The sequence below is a fragment of the Fistularia commersonii genome, chromosome 19, assembly GCF_037954325.1.
Source record: "Fistularia commersonii isolate RoL2024-O1a breed Wild chromosome 19, RoL_Fcom_v1.0, whole genome shotgun sequence".
Lineage (NCBI taxonomy): Eukaryota > Metazoa > Chordata > Actinopteri > Syngnathiformes > Fistulariidae > Fistularia > Fistularia commersonii.
Window position 1 is genome coordinate 9,306,634 of NC_141302.1, and position 19,401 is coordinate 9,326,034.

A 19,401-nucleotide genomic window follows, 5' to 3' on the forward strand; every position below is an offset into this window, starting at 1 on the left:
GATGCTAATGCAGCCTGAGAGGGACACAACACAGTGTCTCCCTGAGCTGGTCCCAAAACCGAATAAATTTAGAGGGTTGCGTTAGGAAGGGCATCCGATGTAAAACCAAATAAATGGAAATCGAACCTCCAAATTTCATACAGGATTAATCGAGGCCTGAGTAAAAAATGACCATCATTAGTGCTGTAATCTACCGGGTACAAGCGGATATTGGGCTACAGGTGGTCCTCACTTGAACAACGGGGTTACGTTCCAAGAGGTCTGTCGCTAAGTGAGTTTGTTGTTAAGCTAAACACCATTACTACCGTACAGTATTTGCATACATGTCGTCCATTTGTACCGTGCTATTTTCCTTTTTTTCCCTTTAATGTTTATATTTGCATTAATATAGACCAATTATAAGCGCGGGTAAGCGTGTACAATACATATAGCTCTGCTGCCAGCGCATTCCGCGCATATTTTAATATTGTCGCAAAGCCCGTCATAACTCAGAGTCGTCATTAACCGATTATGTCGTTGAGTGAGGACCGCCTGTGCTGTGGGTTGAAGAAGGAAAGTGAAAGGCGTAATCAGAAGCAGTGGGAGAAGAGGAAAGGAAAGAGTAGTGGGACTGAGAGTAGGGACTTTGAATGTTGGGACGATGACGACAGGAAATGCTAGAGTTGGTTGATATGATGCTGAGAAGGAAGGTGGGTATACTGTGAAAAGCCAAAAGGACAATAACATTTGTCATTGTCAAATAACAAATGTCGGTTACCGGTAAGTCTTCTGAGATTACCACACTTCTGATCTTCGGTGACTGAATTGCACTTTTTGTAGGTCTCTTTGGATAAAAGAGTCTGTCAAATGACTGTAATGTAATGTTATGTAACTGATTGGAATGTGAAAAGGTAAAGCTAAACAAAGGAGTGAAACCTGTTGGACCACATGAACTGAGGCTCATGTGGAAGTTACTAGGGGCTAGTTCTGGTGGTGAATCTTTACGGTTTGTTTGGAGGGTGCAAATGGGCCTGGTCCGTGTGTGCAAATCCGTCTTGGTATTGATCCCAAGACGTACATTTGTGAAAGATTGTGCTTGAGGCCCCCTCCTCTGTTCAGAGATGGTTTTTGTGTTTTGACAAAGATGGCTTCTTTGACTCCTCTCAAACCATCTGTCTTCTCTGGCCAGAATATGGACATTGCTGTTCTTCAGGTGTAGATGGACCATGGAATTCTGTCCTGAAGCGGTGGCTCTCCAGTGTTGCGCCATCCACTTGTGCAGTGGTTGTTTGGTCTCTCCAATGTAGATGTCATCACGATCCTCAGTGAAAGTGACAGCATACACCGCATTCTCTATCTTGTGCCTGGGTGTTTTGTCCTAGGGGTGCACCAGTTTTTGTCGCAGGGTGTTGTGGGGTTTCAGATGTACTTGTGTATGGTGTTTGTTGAAATATGGTGTTTTGTTTCTCCAAAACACCAGCAGCATATGGTATGACAATGTTCTTTCATTTGTTGTCTTCCTCTTGTTCTATCTTCCTGCGTCTGGTGGTTTCCGATTTGGCAAACGCCCAATTAGGGTAGCCACAGGATCCCAGTGCTTTCCTAATGTGCTGTGCCTCCGTCTTTCTGCCTTCGGCGGTTGATGGAATGTTCTTGGCCCGGTGATGTAGAGTTCTGATTACCCCTAGTTGTGCTCAAGGGGTGGTGTGAGTCGAAAAGTAAGTACTACTTGGTGTGTGTTGGTCTCCTATAAATCTTGATGTCCGAGCTTCTGCCCTGTTGGATGTGAACGCAACAGTCCAGGAGGGGAGTTGATCAGCAGTGTCGTCCTCCGTTGCGATTTTATGTGGGTGCTGTTTATGTTGAAGTGAGTGGTTAAGACTTCTGCCTCATTCTTCTTGATCTTGACCCATGTGTCTTGGCCACAAGTACATTACCAACAGGAATTCACCATGACCTGGATGACTGAGAACCTCAACAGACATGTCTCTGCAGGCTATGTTAGAATTGAGTTTCAAACTTCCAAACATATTGTCATAAGGGGAAACTGGACAATGTACAGAATATGTATTGGTATGTATGACTGAATGTGAAAATAAAGGCCTTTCTTTGTTTCTTTGATTATCAGGAATAATAATGGAATTAAATCTTTTCAGACTATATTTCTTCAGAAAAAAAAAGTTTGTCTAAATTTTTTATATTGATGTTTTTGTAGTTAAGCATGTATTTATCGATTTTCTGGTGACCTTACTTCAGGTACTTTTTTATATTATATTTCTTTAATATTAAATATAATTTTTTATATTTTCAACACAGTTTTAAAATAAATTAATTGCTGTACAGAAGAGAATCTTACATGCACTCTAACAGTAGTCTCTATCGGAATTCAATGAAGCAAAGCAAACTACTGGTTATAATACTACTTACATACAGTGCATAATAAATGAAGGTCGCCTTCACCAACTTAACCTCCAACACACGCATAAGCTGTTGAGATAGTTCTGGTCAAGACAATTTCTGCCAGTAATTGCCAGCATAATTTGGGTTACTCAATTTTAGAGATGCATGTTGGTCGTAAATATAACATGCTTTTATTGAGGAGGTACAATGCATCAACAGCTGAGAATAAAACAATGCCAGACCCATTGTTCAAAAGGACTTGATAACATCCATTCAAGTTTTCTATTGTATAACATGTTATCAATCATTCCTGTGACCACTGTTAATCTTGTTGTTCCGTCGCCCACTTTGTTCTGCAGTCGGATTTTGATTGTCGATAGTCAGCAGTCATATTATTTATTGTCTTGTTTTCTTCAGCCATAGAAGCTTATGTCTTTTCAGATTTCCCCTGTTCTCAAGAAGCTGGACGGCCTCTGGTTAAGGAATCAATTTAACTGGACAGTCTTACAAATTGCATAAAGAGACAACATTGTCCTTGGAATGTGCTGCGATTGATTGATGGCTCAACAGTGTTACACCGTAAATCCTTCAGACAAAACAGAGACAAATCAGCTGACTGATTCTTCTCTGCCCCCCTGCTATTTACCTACCTATTTTCCTTATCTCTGAGTGACTCTTTCAAACCTCATGGCGTACAACTCAAAAGTCTTGGAAAAAAGCAAGCATTTCTCTCAGCATTTATGGTTTGAAGCACACATAAATATATGTAAATTTGTGTTTTGGGTTCAATTACACTGAGTTGATGGTGAGTTTGTTTTATATTTGTAAAAGTCATCCCCAGCTTTAACCAGATGAACTTAAATTCTACATTTTTTTTTTTTTTTTTAACTTTTTCACTATCCTATGTGATATCATCAACTTTTGATGTGCGAGGTATCAGAAAGCACACATTTTAAATCCCAAAACTTAACAGCTTTTGGGAGATCAAGGAACTTTTCTTGGGGGCTGCGTTGTGCTAAGAAAATGGCAGTCTCTCCTGGGGAGGCCACGCCACGATTCGTTTCTGGAGAAGTCTTTCTAAAGCACCCCCACTAATCAGAAGTGATCCGTTCACATGTGCTATCCCCTCGGCTGAAAAAAAAGAAGTGCAGGCTTGTCACAGAGGCAAGAGAACAATGATGAAAATAAACACCCAGAGAGGAAAAAAGGGGGTGGATCATGGACTGGTATGAATGTGGGGCAACTAAACATTCAATTCAATTCATTTTGAAGTCTGTGGGAAAAAAAAAATCTGAGAAGAAAATACTTGTTGAGAATATCAATCAAGTGGAATGCAAAACATGGCCCGCAGTAAAAGAATGAAACCAAACAACTTGAGAGATTTCAGCAAGACTGTGTAAGTAGAAAAAAGTTTTGACTTCACAAGATGGCATAGTGGGTAAACACAGTTCCTGCCTAATGAACCTCATGAACGTATGCAACTGCTGCATCAAACTGTAGTCTTGGGTCGATGTGGAGGTGGGTTGTTGAGTGTGTCTATACTATTTATTTCTAAATAAGAATCTGGTCAGGCGGGATGTCTAGTCGCTGGTAGGTTGTATCCACAATCAGCCATCTGCTCAGGATACAACTGAATGCCACCAATTCCCCGACTACTGTTACTAGACAGCATAAAGAACTGGGTGAGAGTTAGAGTCTAAACTAAACACTGGAGGGGGAGAGATTAGATTCCTTCTGTTGCATGCATGTTAGTGTCCTCCTGATTTTCATACCGTAAATGATAGGTATAAATAATGAAGTAGCCTGTTGCCTTGAATAGATGGAGAGCATAAGAGATGATAGAGGACAGAGAGAAATGAACAGCAATCAGCCAGCCTCTATCATATCAGTGTTAGGATTTGTTCTTGGAATCCCCGGGAAATTCTTCTTCAACAAAAGTTCTCTCTTTCATAAATTAAAATGCAGTCCATGCTGCTGCAGCTGCTTATATAAAGATGCCATGTCACCATATTCCCTGTCACTTTAATGAGAGCGATAAATGCGATGCTAGCTTCAGCTATTTATAAATTTTATGGCACAAATTGTGGCATAAAGGGCACAAATCAGATGAATGACAGGAGAAGGACAGCTGCAGCATCATGCCTCCATTAAACGCTGCAAATGACCAACTGTGGCCTGAGCAGTTAATTAGCCAGAGAGGGCCTAATCAGAGTTTAGGAGCTGAGGTCCTCCCCAGGTAACATACTAATATGAGAAGCTCGGGAAGCCACAGATGCAGTAACAGGAATGGAAGCATGGAATGGAAACTATTGCCTTTTGGTCTCTCCTAAGAGGCGGCACCAGCAAGTATCACACAAGCAATTGCTTTCAACTTATAAATGTTACAATAGTTTCGAAGAGTTGTCTTGATTGTGGGAAAAAGTTTCCTAATCTACGAGGCAGGACAGCTGTGAGGTCATATACATGGCAATTTCATTATATTGATTTACGAAAAAGGCAGTCGAATGATGTGTAAAAAGGAGTTATGTCCTGATCTTATAAAGACCAGAGGAATAGGCATGACTTTTTCATTGTACACTTCAGACTTTAAATTCTTATTTCCATATATAGCAGTTTTACAGTCATATAGCTGCACAGAATGTCATGTGTGTGCTAAATGATCAATGAATATTGTTCCACAACAATTAATGTATCGTTATACAGTGCTGTCTGATTTTCTGTGTTCAAATGAGAGCACCTCCAACATGACCAACACCTTCCCATACATTCATACGCATATCATATTTGTGTGTTTCTGCTGAAGGATATACATACGGGCGAAATACTAGTCTTAGTATTAGCAATGACCGAATTCATATCAGTCTAATGCACAACTGGAAAGGTGAAAGCACTGGGACCTTGCACAGCAATTATGTGCCACCTCTCTCAATTGTGGAAATGGGTTCTGTGCACCTGGTGCCTTCCCAGCCCAAGCCCATGTTCTCCCCTGAGATCCTCAGTGAAATACAGTGGTTGGAAGCAGCAGCTTTTCAGTTCAAAGCCACTCCCAGCAGAGCTGGCTGATGTATGTCTCGCTTGTCCTAGTCATCTACAGGTCTGAAGCAGCTCTTCACTTTGGTCATTTTTACCCGAACCTTACCAAGGCATTTGAGCTCAGGGATCAGTTTCCAGAAACGGTTCTGTTAAAACTGCTGGTACCTCAGTACAGTGTACTGATCTTTTCCTCTGTATTGCCATGTATTTCGCCGGGTGTCTTTGCAAGTTTTACCTCATATTAGTGCCTTATATTATCTGCACCTGAGGATTTGTAACGTAGATAAGTATATGCAACCACATTAATAGATGGGCTTAATGTTTTTTTCTTTTTTACTGGGCACAGTTTTACAAAGCTCTCTAGCTTAGCTTATTTTTGTTCCCAGAAGTTCTTTCTTGTGATTCTGTATGATTTAGAATAAACTAAAATTATATCTATCTTTGACCATTAAAGCAACATTTGCACTTCCTCTACCAATTGTTTATACAACTATTTTTTCCCTTGTTAATTCATTCTCCAACACTTGAATTGTTTTTTCTCTTTTGAAGCACAACTGGAAACTGGCATTTAAATTGGTCGATGGAAACCCCCGAAGTGGGTTCCCAAAAATGCAGTCTGCAATTTTCTGAAATACTTTCCACCCCCTCACACACAGATATGGTGAAATGAGAATCAACACAACTAAAAAAAGGAGCAGCTTAATCTTGAAGTCTGAAGAAGATAGAACTGCACGACAGTCTTTTCTGAGTAGGATATAACAGTTTATGTTGAGGCGGACATTCAGATTTAGTTACAGCAAAACTGTTGGCATACTGAAATTAACCAGAAAAGCTTTCTCGCTGCATATAAATTCCTTGTTCACAAAATCCAGGAAGCTCCTGTTGTATTATTGACCAGTCAGCAAGCAAGTTTATTCAACATAGAACATGGTGATAGTGAACCAGATAAACACAAGGATGAAGAGAGGAGAAGGCAAAAATAAATGAAAGTCAGGTTGTCCTGACTGATGATGTGATGCTGTAAACAAGGGACCTTTTTTCTAACAATTAAAGAATGGGGCCTTATCGATTTCCAATGGTACTCTCGAGTGACTTGCTGGCTGTCACAATGAGGCCCGGGGTAAGGTGACCATGTCTCTGCTCAACGTGATAAACCTTGCATGTCATCAGGTAGAGAGGACGCAGTGTCCCCCCATCCACTCCATGGTCCCTAACAGACTGCCGTTACAGCATTTATCCATGGCGGGCTGTAGAAGTATGGGCCGCATCATTAAGTAATGAAGTCACAGCAGAGGTGGCAGGTGTAGCCAGCACATTACACAGGGCTAACGGTGAAAGGTAATTGATTTTTCAGAACAAACACTTACACTTTAACATTTCTAGCAACACCATTCTATAAGTGCAATATGCATTTTCATCAGATTAGATTATGCACAGTCAAGGGACAGTTTGACATCTTACAGAACCTTTCAACTGTCCCAATAAATGACCAAGATTCAGAAAATGGGCTGTCACTTGAGTGGACAATGAATGTACTTCCCACATACAGTACGTTTGAACTTTACAGTAAGTTCAAAACCAGAGAAAAGACAAAGAAACGATTGATTGGGTTTTTTTAAATGACTGGTGCGCACAGGGGGAGATGTGTGTGTGTGGGGGGGTGATCGATTGCATGGATAATTAACTTGTTCTAGTGTTGTAAATGGTGGTATAATTACTGAAGGTCAACACTGATGAGGCACAGCTCATGACTTCCTTAAGTTGAGGACATATGATGTAACTAAACATAAATTTATATTCAATCAAAAAAAATAATAGAAGGATTGTGAAAATGTTTCAACTCATAGATATGAACATTTTTGCTGAGTCTCAAAGATACAAAATCTTTGCTGACATGCACAGCACAGAAAAAAAAAATCCTGTCTCAAATTTTAGAGAGTCAACTAGTCATCCGAATTGAGATTCTTCTTTGTGTTGTCCCACAACTATCAGCAAGTCACTATTTCCTTAGGCCAAGGTCATTCAGTGAATGAAATTATTACTCAACCATGAAGAGCAAACCAAAACAATATGATACACTGTTCTAGCTAAGAAGAAAAAAACACCAAGCCTGAGAAGGCAAATACTTAAAGACAGACCTCACATATATATATATTTTTTTATTTTTATTTTTTTTTTTTTTTATATATATACACGTTTCAATTTGAACTTGAATGAATGACTGAGTAGGTTACTGTACAGCCTCCACAGGGAGCATTACTAAGCTGCAATTCAAAGTGTCAAGTGTCACACCTTGTGTTAGAGTCCAATATACAGTTTCAGTATTCCGCAAAAAAGGAAAAAAATAAAAAAATAACACATTTTATAATGACCCAAGTTTAGCTCACAACCAATTTATTTCATGTTAATTTGTGACATGACATTTGAAAATTTCCAGAAAATTTTATTACACAAATTTATTCCAGACCTAGTGAGATTCAGTCAGCTAATGTCCAAAGGTGGCCAGTGGTTGCAGAGAAAAGGACATTGAAGCATAACATACAAAATGACTTCAAATTTTTTCTCGGGAAAAGAGCGCAAGCCCTCAGCTTGTTTACCATTTCACCGGAAACGGCTTATGATTGCTTTGTAATTATCTGCTAGATAATGTGGAATTTACCCCCTATCCCCTTTCTGTCCACTCTTTTCTGAACAACACCACGCATAAGTGATCAGGCATTTATCATTGAGCCCAAATGTTTTAACTTTTATTTCGGCGACGTGAATGGAGAGCTAATGGATTATGGGTAATGAAGCAGCAACAGCAGTATCACAAACAGGCCTTGTTGTGAAAGACACAGGCTACAGCACGGCTGTGCTGAAATAATCACTCTATCCTTTGTCTCATGATAAGCGGAGAGTCTAACCTTCACCCAAAGAGCACATCATTTCCCTCCTGTGAGACTTAATGAGACATTAGCCATACTAACAAATGGTGGACGAGAACGTGAAAGTGACTTTCCAGGTAAAGGCCGTTTGCCTGACCATAATCAGTCCCAGAGTGCAGCTAAAAGATGGATACAACTCAGAATCTCTGTCTCAACAGCTTGCAGTGGCTTTTATGATGGGCCTCTCAGGACCCATCGAACGGCATGTTACATCTTAATATCTTTCAAATAGAACACATAATCTGCTTTTGTTGTCAGCTAATCTGCCGTCATACAGGCAATGCAGTCCATCAGTTAATGCTCGCTATCTGCTGTCTGTTTAGGTGATACAAAAAAGGAAATATTGCAGGGTAACCTGGGCTTGTATGTAAAGCTTATACTCAATTTGTAATAAGGGCCATTAAAGAGAGAAATTATTTAAAACCACTTGAATTCAACCACCTCCTCTTATGAATACACACATAAAATTTATTGTAAATCATTTAAATATCCATCATGATTCAAAAGTTAAATCAAGTGTCTGAGTTGCTTACTTGAATGCAGTTGTTTGGAAATATGGAAGTAAAGGCACTGTGACGGACAGATAAAAGGAGAAAGGGATGAACCAATGTGCAAGGGAGCCATGTTCCCCTAACGGGCCTCCCAGCTCAATTAGCTCAGCTCATTCTGGTTTTTCGCTGATGGGGAAAGTCAGCCATACCACACTGACCATACAGTCCAGGGAGTCCTGCCTGTAGCAAGTGAATGACCGTGTCAGTCTGTGCATTATGTGATTGTAGTGTCTCATATTCAGCTCTTCTACTTGTGTGCTGGTGTGAATGGACATGCGTGGACTGTCTCATATTTACAAGACCAAAGCCCAAAGGTACTGTTTGAATTAAAAAACACCTTATGAATTAAGCCGTACTTGCAAAATGTATCCCAAAAGTCATATAAAGTAATATCATACACAATCCTGTAAAATTCCAGCGATGACAAATGCATGATCAATTTACTCAAAGAGAAAAAAACAAGCAGGAATTGGCATTATGAAACTGTATTCCTAGATATATCTGCCTAGTTATAAGGAACATAGACAACAACAATGCTACAATATTCAGGAGCCTTTACTCAATTTGTAGGAAAACTACCCTAACTATCCCAAACACAGTGCACTTGCCATTTCTAGACAGCCTGTTGTCTACTTAGATCACATCCTTGTGATTAATATGTTGTTTGAATATGTTGTAATCTTATTTTTTAAGGACAGTAAATGTTTCATAAAATTTTTGAACAATTTATTGTTAATTGCAAGGAAGATTTTATGCTGAATTTTGAGGCAATATCTTGCAAAATTTTACAGCAATTTCCTGCTTAATTACGAGCCAATTTCCATCTTATCTTTTCAGCATTGTCTGCTTATCTTTCAGGCAATATCCTGCCGATTTTAAGGAGTGATTAAATGCCAATTTACTCATAGTATTTTCATTTTATGCAAATGGATATTCTGAGTATTCATGGAAAAATAATTGCCAAGAATTGTTGAAAAATAGTTCTTATTTGGATTCAGATAGCAAATTGATAAAACAGTTTTTCCATTATTTGAAAACTTAGTAGTACAATATTAGCTCAATGAGTGTGATCTTTAATGTAATTTTTCAAGCCTTAGATGTATATAGTGACAGTATTAGCTTTGTCTGCTCATGGAAAATCTATAATAAAAAAAAAATGTTTTTTCTTTTTTAAAGTGAAAACTTCTTTTTACCCCTAAGGAAGTCAATACTTTTTACCCATCATAAACATCGGAACAAGATGCAACATGTACCTATGGGTTTAGAGGTCAAAGTGAAATGAAACAGAGCAATGGAGAAAAAAATACCTGAAAATAAAAAATAAAAAATAAAAAAAAAAGCACAACTGAAATTGCTGGCCGGCACAATTCATAGCCAACATATTTTTAAATCAATGGATGAGGAAAGGACATAAAAAGGCAAAAAACTATTCCTGCATCATATAATTCCCTTTCCTAACATTACTTGGTGACCCCTGGGACAATTTTCAACACAGTACTTCCACCCTACAATATAAACTCATTTCACCGAACTCCAAGACCCTCACTCTTCTCGGATATTAAAACAGCGCGCCAAGTACGTTGCTAAACAACCAAGTAAATACACTGATAATGACAGCGATAACATCCAAGGCAAAATGAAAGGATGAAGGTCAGTAATTGGGAGAAGGTAGGAAGATAGAGGCGTGATGGAGTTTGTTTTTCTCCTGGCAGCGCTCCATTTGGGCACGTGCAGTGGGCTCCAGGGCAGTGTAGGAGCACGTCTGTGCAGAGGTTAAGAAAAGCAATTAATCAGCAGCGAAGATAATCAAAGGAACCTCCCCCACCAGACACCTTGGTGGGTGAGGAGGAGAGAGAGATGGAGAGACAGACGGAGCGGGAAATGGGAAAATACTTGTTTACAGGCAGTGCTGGCACGATCAAAAGCACAGGGGTTCAGTGCTGCCACTGATAACACTTCATTGTGCAATTCAATGTTTGTGAGAGTACTTTTACCTCCCGGTGAGAAGGCAAGGATTTTTCACAGTCTAAGCTGCATTTCCTTTCATCTCAGATTTTGCAAGGTATCAAGTGGTGAGGAAGACATTTTCCCACACAAAATCGAAGAATGTGGTCTGTAATGCCTGCACTTCTTCTCCTTTGACATTGATTCAGAAAGTATGATCCATAACAGGCAGTAAACGTGACTGATATCTAATATTTTGATTATATTCAATTCTGAAGCTATGGAACAGGCACATCAGAAAGGTACACTAAGCCTTATAGTAAAAACCGAAGCTAAAAGGCTATCACATACTTTTGCGACACCCCCTTTAAATGAGGAACAACTAATTGTTCAGTAGTAAAAAAAACAAACAAAAAAAAAAACAGAAATGCTCAAACAGGACTGTTTTAGTGATTCGTCTTAGAATTCCACAAGGAATAAGTGCTAGTTGCTCCCTCTGGTGGTTCACACCTTGATTAATGTTTTTGATTTTAAGAGGCATTTATGGTACATTTATGATGCATAGCGAGTCTTTATTTAGATGCATCTGATCTAAGTTTTGGTCCACTTGCACTCCAAAATATTCAAGATTGGTTTTAGCAGCAAAACAGTAACACCTGACGCTAACGTCACACTTGGGCATTAACATACCAGCGTGAAACAACATTTGCATGTGAGATGCTTAGATTTTTCAAAAAGTATTTCATGGTTAACATCAAACCATTAAATGCACTTGATCTTTACTCATATTCTAATTTCTCTTTAAAGGACCCGGGAATGGATCATCATCTTCCTCAGAGCAGAGTTAATACAGTCATTGTAAGTCATAAAAAAGTCATGCAATTGAAAGATAAAGTTTCAGACCTGCAGAACTTGCACTAAAATAAAGGGAACGCTGAGGAAATAAAGGGAGAGAGAAGGTAAAAATAGCATAATATAGTGCCAAAGCAGGGGTCAGATGATTTGAAATTGCCTCTTTCAGCCATAATGATTTCAAAAAGTAATAATATGGAAGGTAGGAAAGTCTGCACTGTGTAATATCAGTTTTTTAAGTTATTTTCCAATTGTGTTAATCCACAGAAACCTATCACCAATTATGAAACAGTATATCAGCACTTTAGAAAATCTATGCATTTGAAAATTCATCTTAAATGCATGGAAAACTCATGGAATCGTACAGGACAAAAATAAGTATGAACCTGATCTCTGTATTCATGTAACACATTAAAAAGTATACCACGGCAAATGTGACAATAAATTATAGCCACTACATCAGTTCTTTCAGCGAACGCTGGCAGGCGGTAAGCAGGTCAGCTGTGAGTAAGTGGCAGCACTTTTTCAAATTGTTGATTAGATAATTACCCATCCATATCTTGGCAATATGTTGCAAAGGAACAACACGGTTCTCATTAAACCACAGACGGGGCCTGCTCCTGTGGGTTGGTAAAAAACAAGGTGTTCAGCAGGCTCACACTTGTTGATTAAAAAATGTGCCAACATGGAAATTAGATATATTCCTTGGGGGTAGTTGTAAGAGGTGGGAGTAGTTGCTGCTACACAGAGCAGCCATGGAATGAAACCATGACAAACAGCAAGTGTGTTTGTGGGGACGGGAATAGGTAATAAGGATTTTGCACCATTTTTTCCCAGTATTTGTGCCTTTTAAACCTATTTGGAAAGACCACCACCTCATACTACTTTTCTTATCACTGCTGCCAGGCATTTTTAGGACAGTCACAAGTAACTCGTGACACAGACACACACACGCACACAGGAAAAATCATTTCAAAATTAATCGCAGGAGCACTATTTCCCAATAAGGCTTAAGCTGCTCAAAATATTGTGGAGGGCATTCAGAAAATAAAACTTGTGGGATAATTTGAGTCCCTAAAAATCTCACAATTGTTCGTCACCAATAAGCTTAACACTGAAAAGCAGATATTGATAGCAGGATACATTGTGAGCGAGACACAACATACAATTAGAGATAATACTATCATTGTAGGTGACGTAAAACTGCACTGGCCCACAATTTAACACCAGTTTTAATACCGTATGACTCGTGACAAATAAGACCCCAAAAGTCTGACATACTGATTCAGTTCAAACACAACGCACTCACGCACGCACTAACGCACCAACATGCAACCTGTAATGGAAAACTTCATCACGTTATTTTGTGCTGCTGTAGGAGCAAAATCAAGAAAACAGGATGTTCTTTGGATCTTTTCAACAAATTAAGCAGATAAAATGTTGTGTATAGCTATGTATAGCGCCACACATGAAGTACTCAGCCCGAAGGCCATATCCTGATTTTTCAAATGCCACCGTCTAATTTTTTTCTTCACTCTTACATTCTCTTATTTTCTTATGACCATACATGTCCACAGCCTGGAACAAAAGATAATCACTCAGCAAAATTAGGAAGTAAAACAAAAGAGAGTTGCACTGTCCATTGTCCGCAAACCACAAGCAGTCAAACCTCTGTACTCTCCTCCAGACTGCTTAGCAATCTGTATGACCTGTACCCTTCTGAGGCTTCCGAAATAAAACTAAAGACAAAGAGACCGTCCGCGACCGTTTTTATTTAGAACAAGAAAATCCACAACAGGCTTTGTGCAGACAAGGAAAAACTATGGATTTTCACATGATATTGTGAGTTGCAGCTCTCATGGGATCTCACAAATCCACCTGTGCAGCTCAGCAGTCCAATCTAACGTGTGAAAATGAGAATGGAGCCAGTCAGAACAGTTACATGGTTGGAGAGAGAAAATGAGCCAACGTCTGTCACTCTAGGTTTGAGTGCGTTGTGTGTATGTGACCTTTATGTTCCAAGAAAAAATAATTATGCTGAACCTGATCTTCATTTTTCTGCCTGCTTGGAGTTGCAAAGATGGGGCTGAGGGGAAACTATTTTTTTCTTGCAAATAGAGGTAAGTTTGTCAGTCTCTGGATGGTCAGCTATTCTGCAAAAGACAGAACAATGTCAAAAAGTTCTTCCATTATAACCACATATTTCTCATAATGTGAAGCTGCTACATGAGGAAACTGAAGGGGTTTCCTGACACATGAGGGACATAGGGATATTAGCAATTACTCAAGAACTATTCTTCAAATGTAGTGTTTTGTAGCTCTTTAAACTCCATGTAAAAAAAAAAAAAAAAATCCCATAAATGTTTCAAAATCCAGTCACAGTAAAATATAATGTTCTCTTTAATTTCCCACCCACTTTGTAAATTAATGTCCACTCAAATAAAAAGTGAAACTCAATCTAACTCTGCTAAAACAAAGCTATTCTTAAACACTATTCTTCTTCTCCTGCTATGAAGTGTACCTCCACTATTCCATTCAGGCTGCTGACTCAATACTTGGAAAGTGAGGAGCCTTCTATGGATCAAATACTGTGTGTAAGAGCACACATAAAGCAGCTTTCATTTAACCAAGTCACTGAGTAAGTAGCAATGTAACTTGAGCTTTGCCATGGTGAAACATGCTGCAGGCAGAAGCAAGCACATGAAAAAAAAATGCATTAGTCTTCACTGCCACTGAGAGCACACTGCGTTACCTGCAGCTTTTTAAAATGCCTTGAATGATAGGCTTCACCCTTTTGAGCCGGACTGCCAAGTGCTTACACGCTTTTTGTCGAGACAAACTGAATACATTGCTTTTGAAGAGTGGCGAGGGCCAGGCAAGGATTGCTGCCTGGAATGTTAAAAATACATGCACAAAATGTGTGATGAAACTTTCAGCACCATGGATAGCAACCCCCAAGTAGCCTGATGAGCTGGGAATGGGTGGGTGGCGGAAGGCATGCAGAGAAAAAGAGAAAAAGTCAGGGTAAAGTGAAAGGGAATGAGTTCATTTGTTAATTAAGAAAAGACATCACTGTCCCCTTACCACATGTTTTAACTATCCCCAAGTCTACTATTGCAGAAGGGAAAGCACTCAACCCAAAACAGCTCACTGGCTCTCTCTCTCACACACACGCACAGACACACACGCACAGACACACACACACAGACACACACGCACAGACAGACAGACAGACAGACAGACAGGCAGACAGGCAGACAGGCAGGCAGACAGACAGACAGACGGACAGACAGACAGACAGACGGACAGACACCTGCGGCAAAAACCCAGCTTTCCAGTTTCCTTCCCACCCCATCTCTGTGTCTCAAGCTAAATAATGCAGGCCTCTACCCTGCACTCAAGCATGAGTGGATAATCTGGCCATAAGGACTGGCTGTGTCAACAATTTCATTTATTTATTTATTTACTTACTTACTTACTAACTCACCCACTGTTGGACCCGCAGAGGGCGAGGAGGGGGCTAACAACATGCTGGGCGAAAAAGGTGACCCGCTTTCAGTTCTTTTTTTGAGAAAGGAATTTTTAAGGTGACGTATGGTTCTGACTAACAGGAACTGTGGAGTTTCAACATTTTTTTTCAAGGACGATTCACACCTGGACAGATACATTAAATCGTCCATTTGTGAAAACTTTGATACTTAACACTACTGTTAACTAGACATCTAGATTTCCGAAAAGCATGAGCAAAGTGGTCTGATTTTTCTGTTTCACAGTTCCAAAAATTCCAAGATTACCATTAGAATTAGTCAACTTGAGAATCAGAAACTGATTTCCTACAAAAATACAAAAGCAAGAAACCATGGACATCAACGAGTTAAGAAACTCACATTTAACGTTTGACAAAAGTTTCTATACACATAAAACACTTTATACAGACATACTGGATAAAGAAACCACTTACAGGACTTGTTTTAAACTCTAAAAATGATACAGCTGCAATACTGCAAGCTCTTCCTTTTTTTTTTTTTGGATGAATCCAATGATTACAGTAAGAAAAGAGCCGAGAACCAGAAGCCAAGGTGACATTTGTTGTCTGACCAACAATCAATAACCCAGAGATATTAATTTTCAGGAAAGGTCAACCAACACTGTTTATTCACCAGACAAATAAAAAAAATATACTTTATAGCAGGAAAAAGCAGATACAAGCTGACCTAAAAGTCACAATTTAAAAGATAGCTGAAAGCAAGATTTGTTGTTTGAGTTTTTGTTGTCCGACACATTCGTCATTGCAATGTCATTGTTTATGAAGCTGTCATGTGTAACATTGTGTACTTCTGCTGTGGATATATTTTGTTTAAATCAAGGTTTTGAATGTAATCAACAATAATAGAACTTCTTAAAGTGTGAATACAGGGATTGCATCACGATAAAACCTTCCCTTTATCTATATTTATAGGCAAAAATCTATAGTTTTGACTAAACTGACTAAGTCTAATCATAAATTCGTCTAATCGTCTTATTTCATTACTGATCCTATTTAGGGAAGAATAATATGGAAAGGGAGAATGTGACATCCAGATCTGTATGATGCCATATTGATGTATTTCAAAATATGTACGTATGTTTTTAAATTTCAATTATTAATTCAAAGTTATTTAAATATGCAATATGTAATGAGTTACATGTTAAAAGTTTTATTTATAATTACTCTGACACCAGGCAAGATCAATTCGGGGCATTTCTTGCTAACTTTTCTGAACTTTCGTCATTTTTAATGGAATGCTTTACAGGCTTATAATGGCTATTAATTGATCATTTCCCAAAGGCAAGGGCAAATGAACAAAAAACAGTCAAAAACAAAATCAACGGCTCTTTATGGACAACAATCTGTGAGCATGAATGCATTGTTACCGGGATGAAGTATTGGAAAAGACAAACTGGTAAGGGAGATAAGCAACCCATTAAAAGATTTATTTTCCTTCCTGTCAGCCAGTCCGGCAACATGGACAAGGAGCTGATAGTGTGACATTACATTACATTCAAGATAAAAAAAAAACATAAAAAAAAAAAAGCATTGATGTTTACCTGCAGATTTACCTCATATTTTCTACTCCACCAGCAACATAAATGCATTAAAAAGTATTTTTATATTAAATGGGTTCGCAAAAATTGCCAGCACGACCGTCACTTCGTTAGATGAGCAAGTGCTTGGATTATAGTCAGCAATTAATAATATACACACCTATTTTCAGCACAAAATGGCCATTGATGCATGGGAGTTTAAAACTGAATCTATTCATTCCCACAAGTTTTTATCATTTTGCATGGAATTTCATCACTTTTAAGGTGATTCATTACTGATCAGTTCCCACAATTTATGACTTGGGACGAACACAACAAGGTTTGGCATTTTTGCGGGACTATGGATAAGTAAACAAGGATATTCTAATTTCAATTAGATGATCAAGGAGTCACTACTTCAATGCTAGCAAAATAAAACGTGAAATAAAACCCTAATCGTCATCCACAGCACACAAACCTTAACCTCACAATCTTTTTCATTAGTTTAGGTAGCCATATTTTAATCTAAGAAGAGAAAAGTAATGGACTTTAATGTTCTCTCTGTCTAGTTCTTACCTGAAGAATAGCTGAGATAAAACCTGAAACAGTACTCAGGCAATTCTGGACTGTAGATATAAGGGTCTTAAGTTTGTGAATGAGCAACTCACAATTGGCATGCGGAAATCCAATTAGCGGCAGAAACTGCTGAGGCTTAATTGTTACACATTTACATGCTGTTCACAGTGACTTTGCATTTCTGAATTCTGTTTGGGCTGGCTTTTGTTTTCCATGCCTAAATAACTGCTACAATATGACACTTAGCTCAGCCAATGGCAGGCTTGAGCTTTAAGAGTCTAATCCTCTTTAATTTGTGATTACTTGTAATTCAAAATCATAGCCCCGCTAAACCAAAGGAGAATTATTGTTTAAATGTCCTCTTCCACTGTATTGCAACCTGGCTACTGATAACACAAATAAATATTCTGCATATATATCTCCTGAGCTGTTGTGGTGGCATTCAAGTAAATTACCATAAAAATCACTATACAAATATTTTGGCATCAGTCATTTAGCATACATTTCTAAATAGCTCAGAGCCCTGCTCCCATTCACACAGAGTGATTTCATTGGTATTCTTAGAGCAAATAACTTTAGCCCTGCACAAATTAGAATGTGACAATTAAGGGGGATTGCATTCAGCACGATAAGTGTATTTTAAAGGCAGAACCGATGAAGCTCGAGGGAAGAATTAGGTTATTATCTACAAACAGACACCACTGTTCTGCTGTTTGAGAACAGGCCCAGCGCTCTAGCATCTTAATGTTCATCTTCCTGTTGTTTGTCAAGAACAAGTTGGAAGTTACCTGACTTAAATACCAACAATCCAAAGAGAATGGACACAAACCAGGAAGTTTGCCTGCATGTGTGAAATAAAGATCAATGTATTCCAAAAGTTACCAATGCAATCTTAGAGCTAGACACTAATGAAGGGATATTGGGGGTAAAGACAGTTGACACGTTAAAAACTGCAAGGTTTCATCTGAAAGATTAAGAACCCCTCCACCCAGCCCCAAAGAAACAATTCATTCAGACATATTAAGGTATGCAAGAAATAAACCATCATATTTGAACTCAATAAACCTAAAAATAAGACAAGAAAAATCAGGTAAAGAATAACAATGACCCCCCGAAAAAGCAATAAGTTACAAAAAGAGAAAATTTGACATTTCAAAATACATCAAATAAATCAATCTCAAGTGTTCTCAGCTCGCGTATGACAGCGGGAAAGGCAGTTTAGCTCCATCGAGGGGAAATAGAGAAACCGAAAAAAAATCCCCAGTGTGAGATATACTTTTGACTACCGGGTTTATTCGGCATTGATTCGAGGCGCGGTATTTTTGAGCCGCTGCCGGCAGCTGAGGAGGGAAAAAGCCTCCAAGAGAAGTACTTTGGATACACTCGGCCGGAGACTGCCCCAGAAGTGGCACATCAGCGGCGAAGTTTCAGGCCAGACGGCCGGACGACTTCAGGACCGGAGTAACTAAACCGCTGACCAGAGGCACGTCTCACAACTTATCACACGCATTTTATCGCACTGTCGGTCTTTTCTTTTTTTTAATTTCATTTTGAAATTGTTATAGTTTCCACCGCCGCGGGAAGGCTAAATTAGCCGTGTACTCGGGTCCTACCTGCTCGTGGCAGTTCTCCCAGGTGAGGTTGAGGAGGCAGGGGGGGAACAGCTCGTCTTCGCTCCGGGAGTAACCGTCCATGGTGCGCCAGCCGCCGCCGAGGAGCCCGTCTGGGGGAAGGGGGGTTAGGGTCTGAGCGCCGCGAAGGGGGTGACGGGCGGGTGTCAAGCTTTCTGCGTCCCCGTGTCGAGTCTCCCTCTATCCCCTCTCTCTCGCCTTCCAGCGCCGTGGAGCTCCAAACGAGCGGTGGTCGGGCGTCCTGGATGTTGCTGTCACTGTCACGTGGGCGCCTTCTCCCAAAAACACCCAGTTGGATGCTGCCGTCTGAAGGGGTTCTCAAAGTCTGGTGCGCGGACCGATGAGGAGGCGCCAAGTCAGGGTCAAGGGTGCCATGCGTAAAGAGTATGGGGGAAGTATTAAGTGATTGTTTTGTCTTCTAAAAAAAAAAGTGTAGAAATTGTT

At 39.4% G+C, this 19,401-nt stretch overlaps 1 protein-coding gene across 2 annotated transcripts in view; it reads right to left on the minus strand.

Moving 5' to 3' along the window:
- ppargc1a (peroxisome proliferator-activated receptor gamma, coactivator 1 alpha) overlaps positions 1–19,130 on the minus strand; it is a 292,516-nt gene extending 273,386 nt beyond the window's left edge. For both annotated transcript variants that reach the window (XM_086165966.1, XM_086165965.1), the window contains exon 1: positions 18,940–19,130. In XM_086165966.1, coding sequence (XP_086022092.1) covers positions 18,940–19,020 — 81 coding nt within the window. In that variant the 5' untranslated portion in view covers positions 19,021–19,130. The remainder of the gene's footprint in view (positions 1–18,939) is intronic.
- Positions 19,131–19,401: the final 271 nt, after the last annotated feature.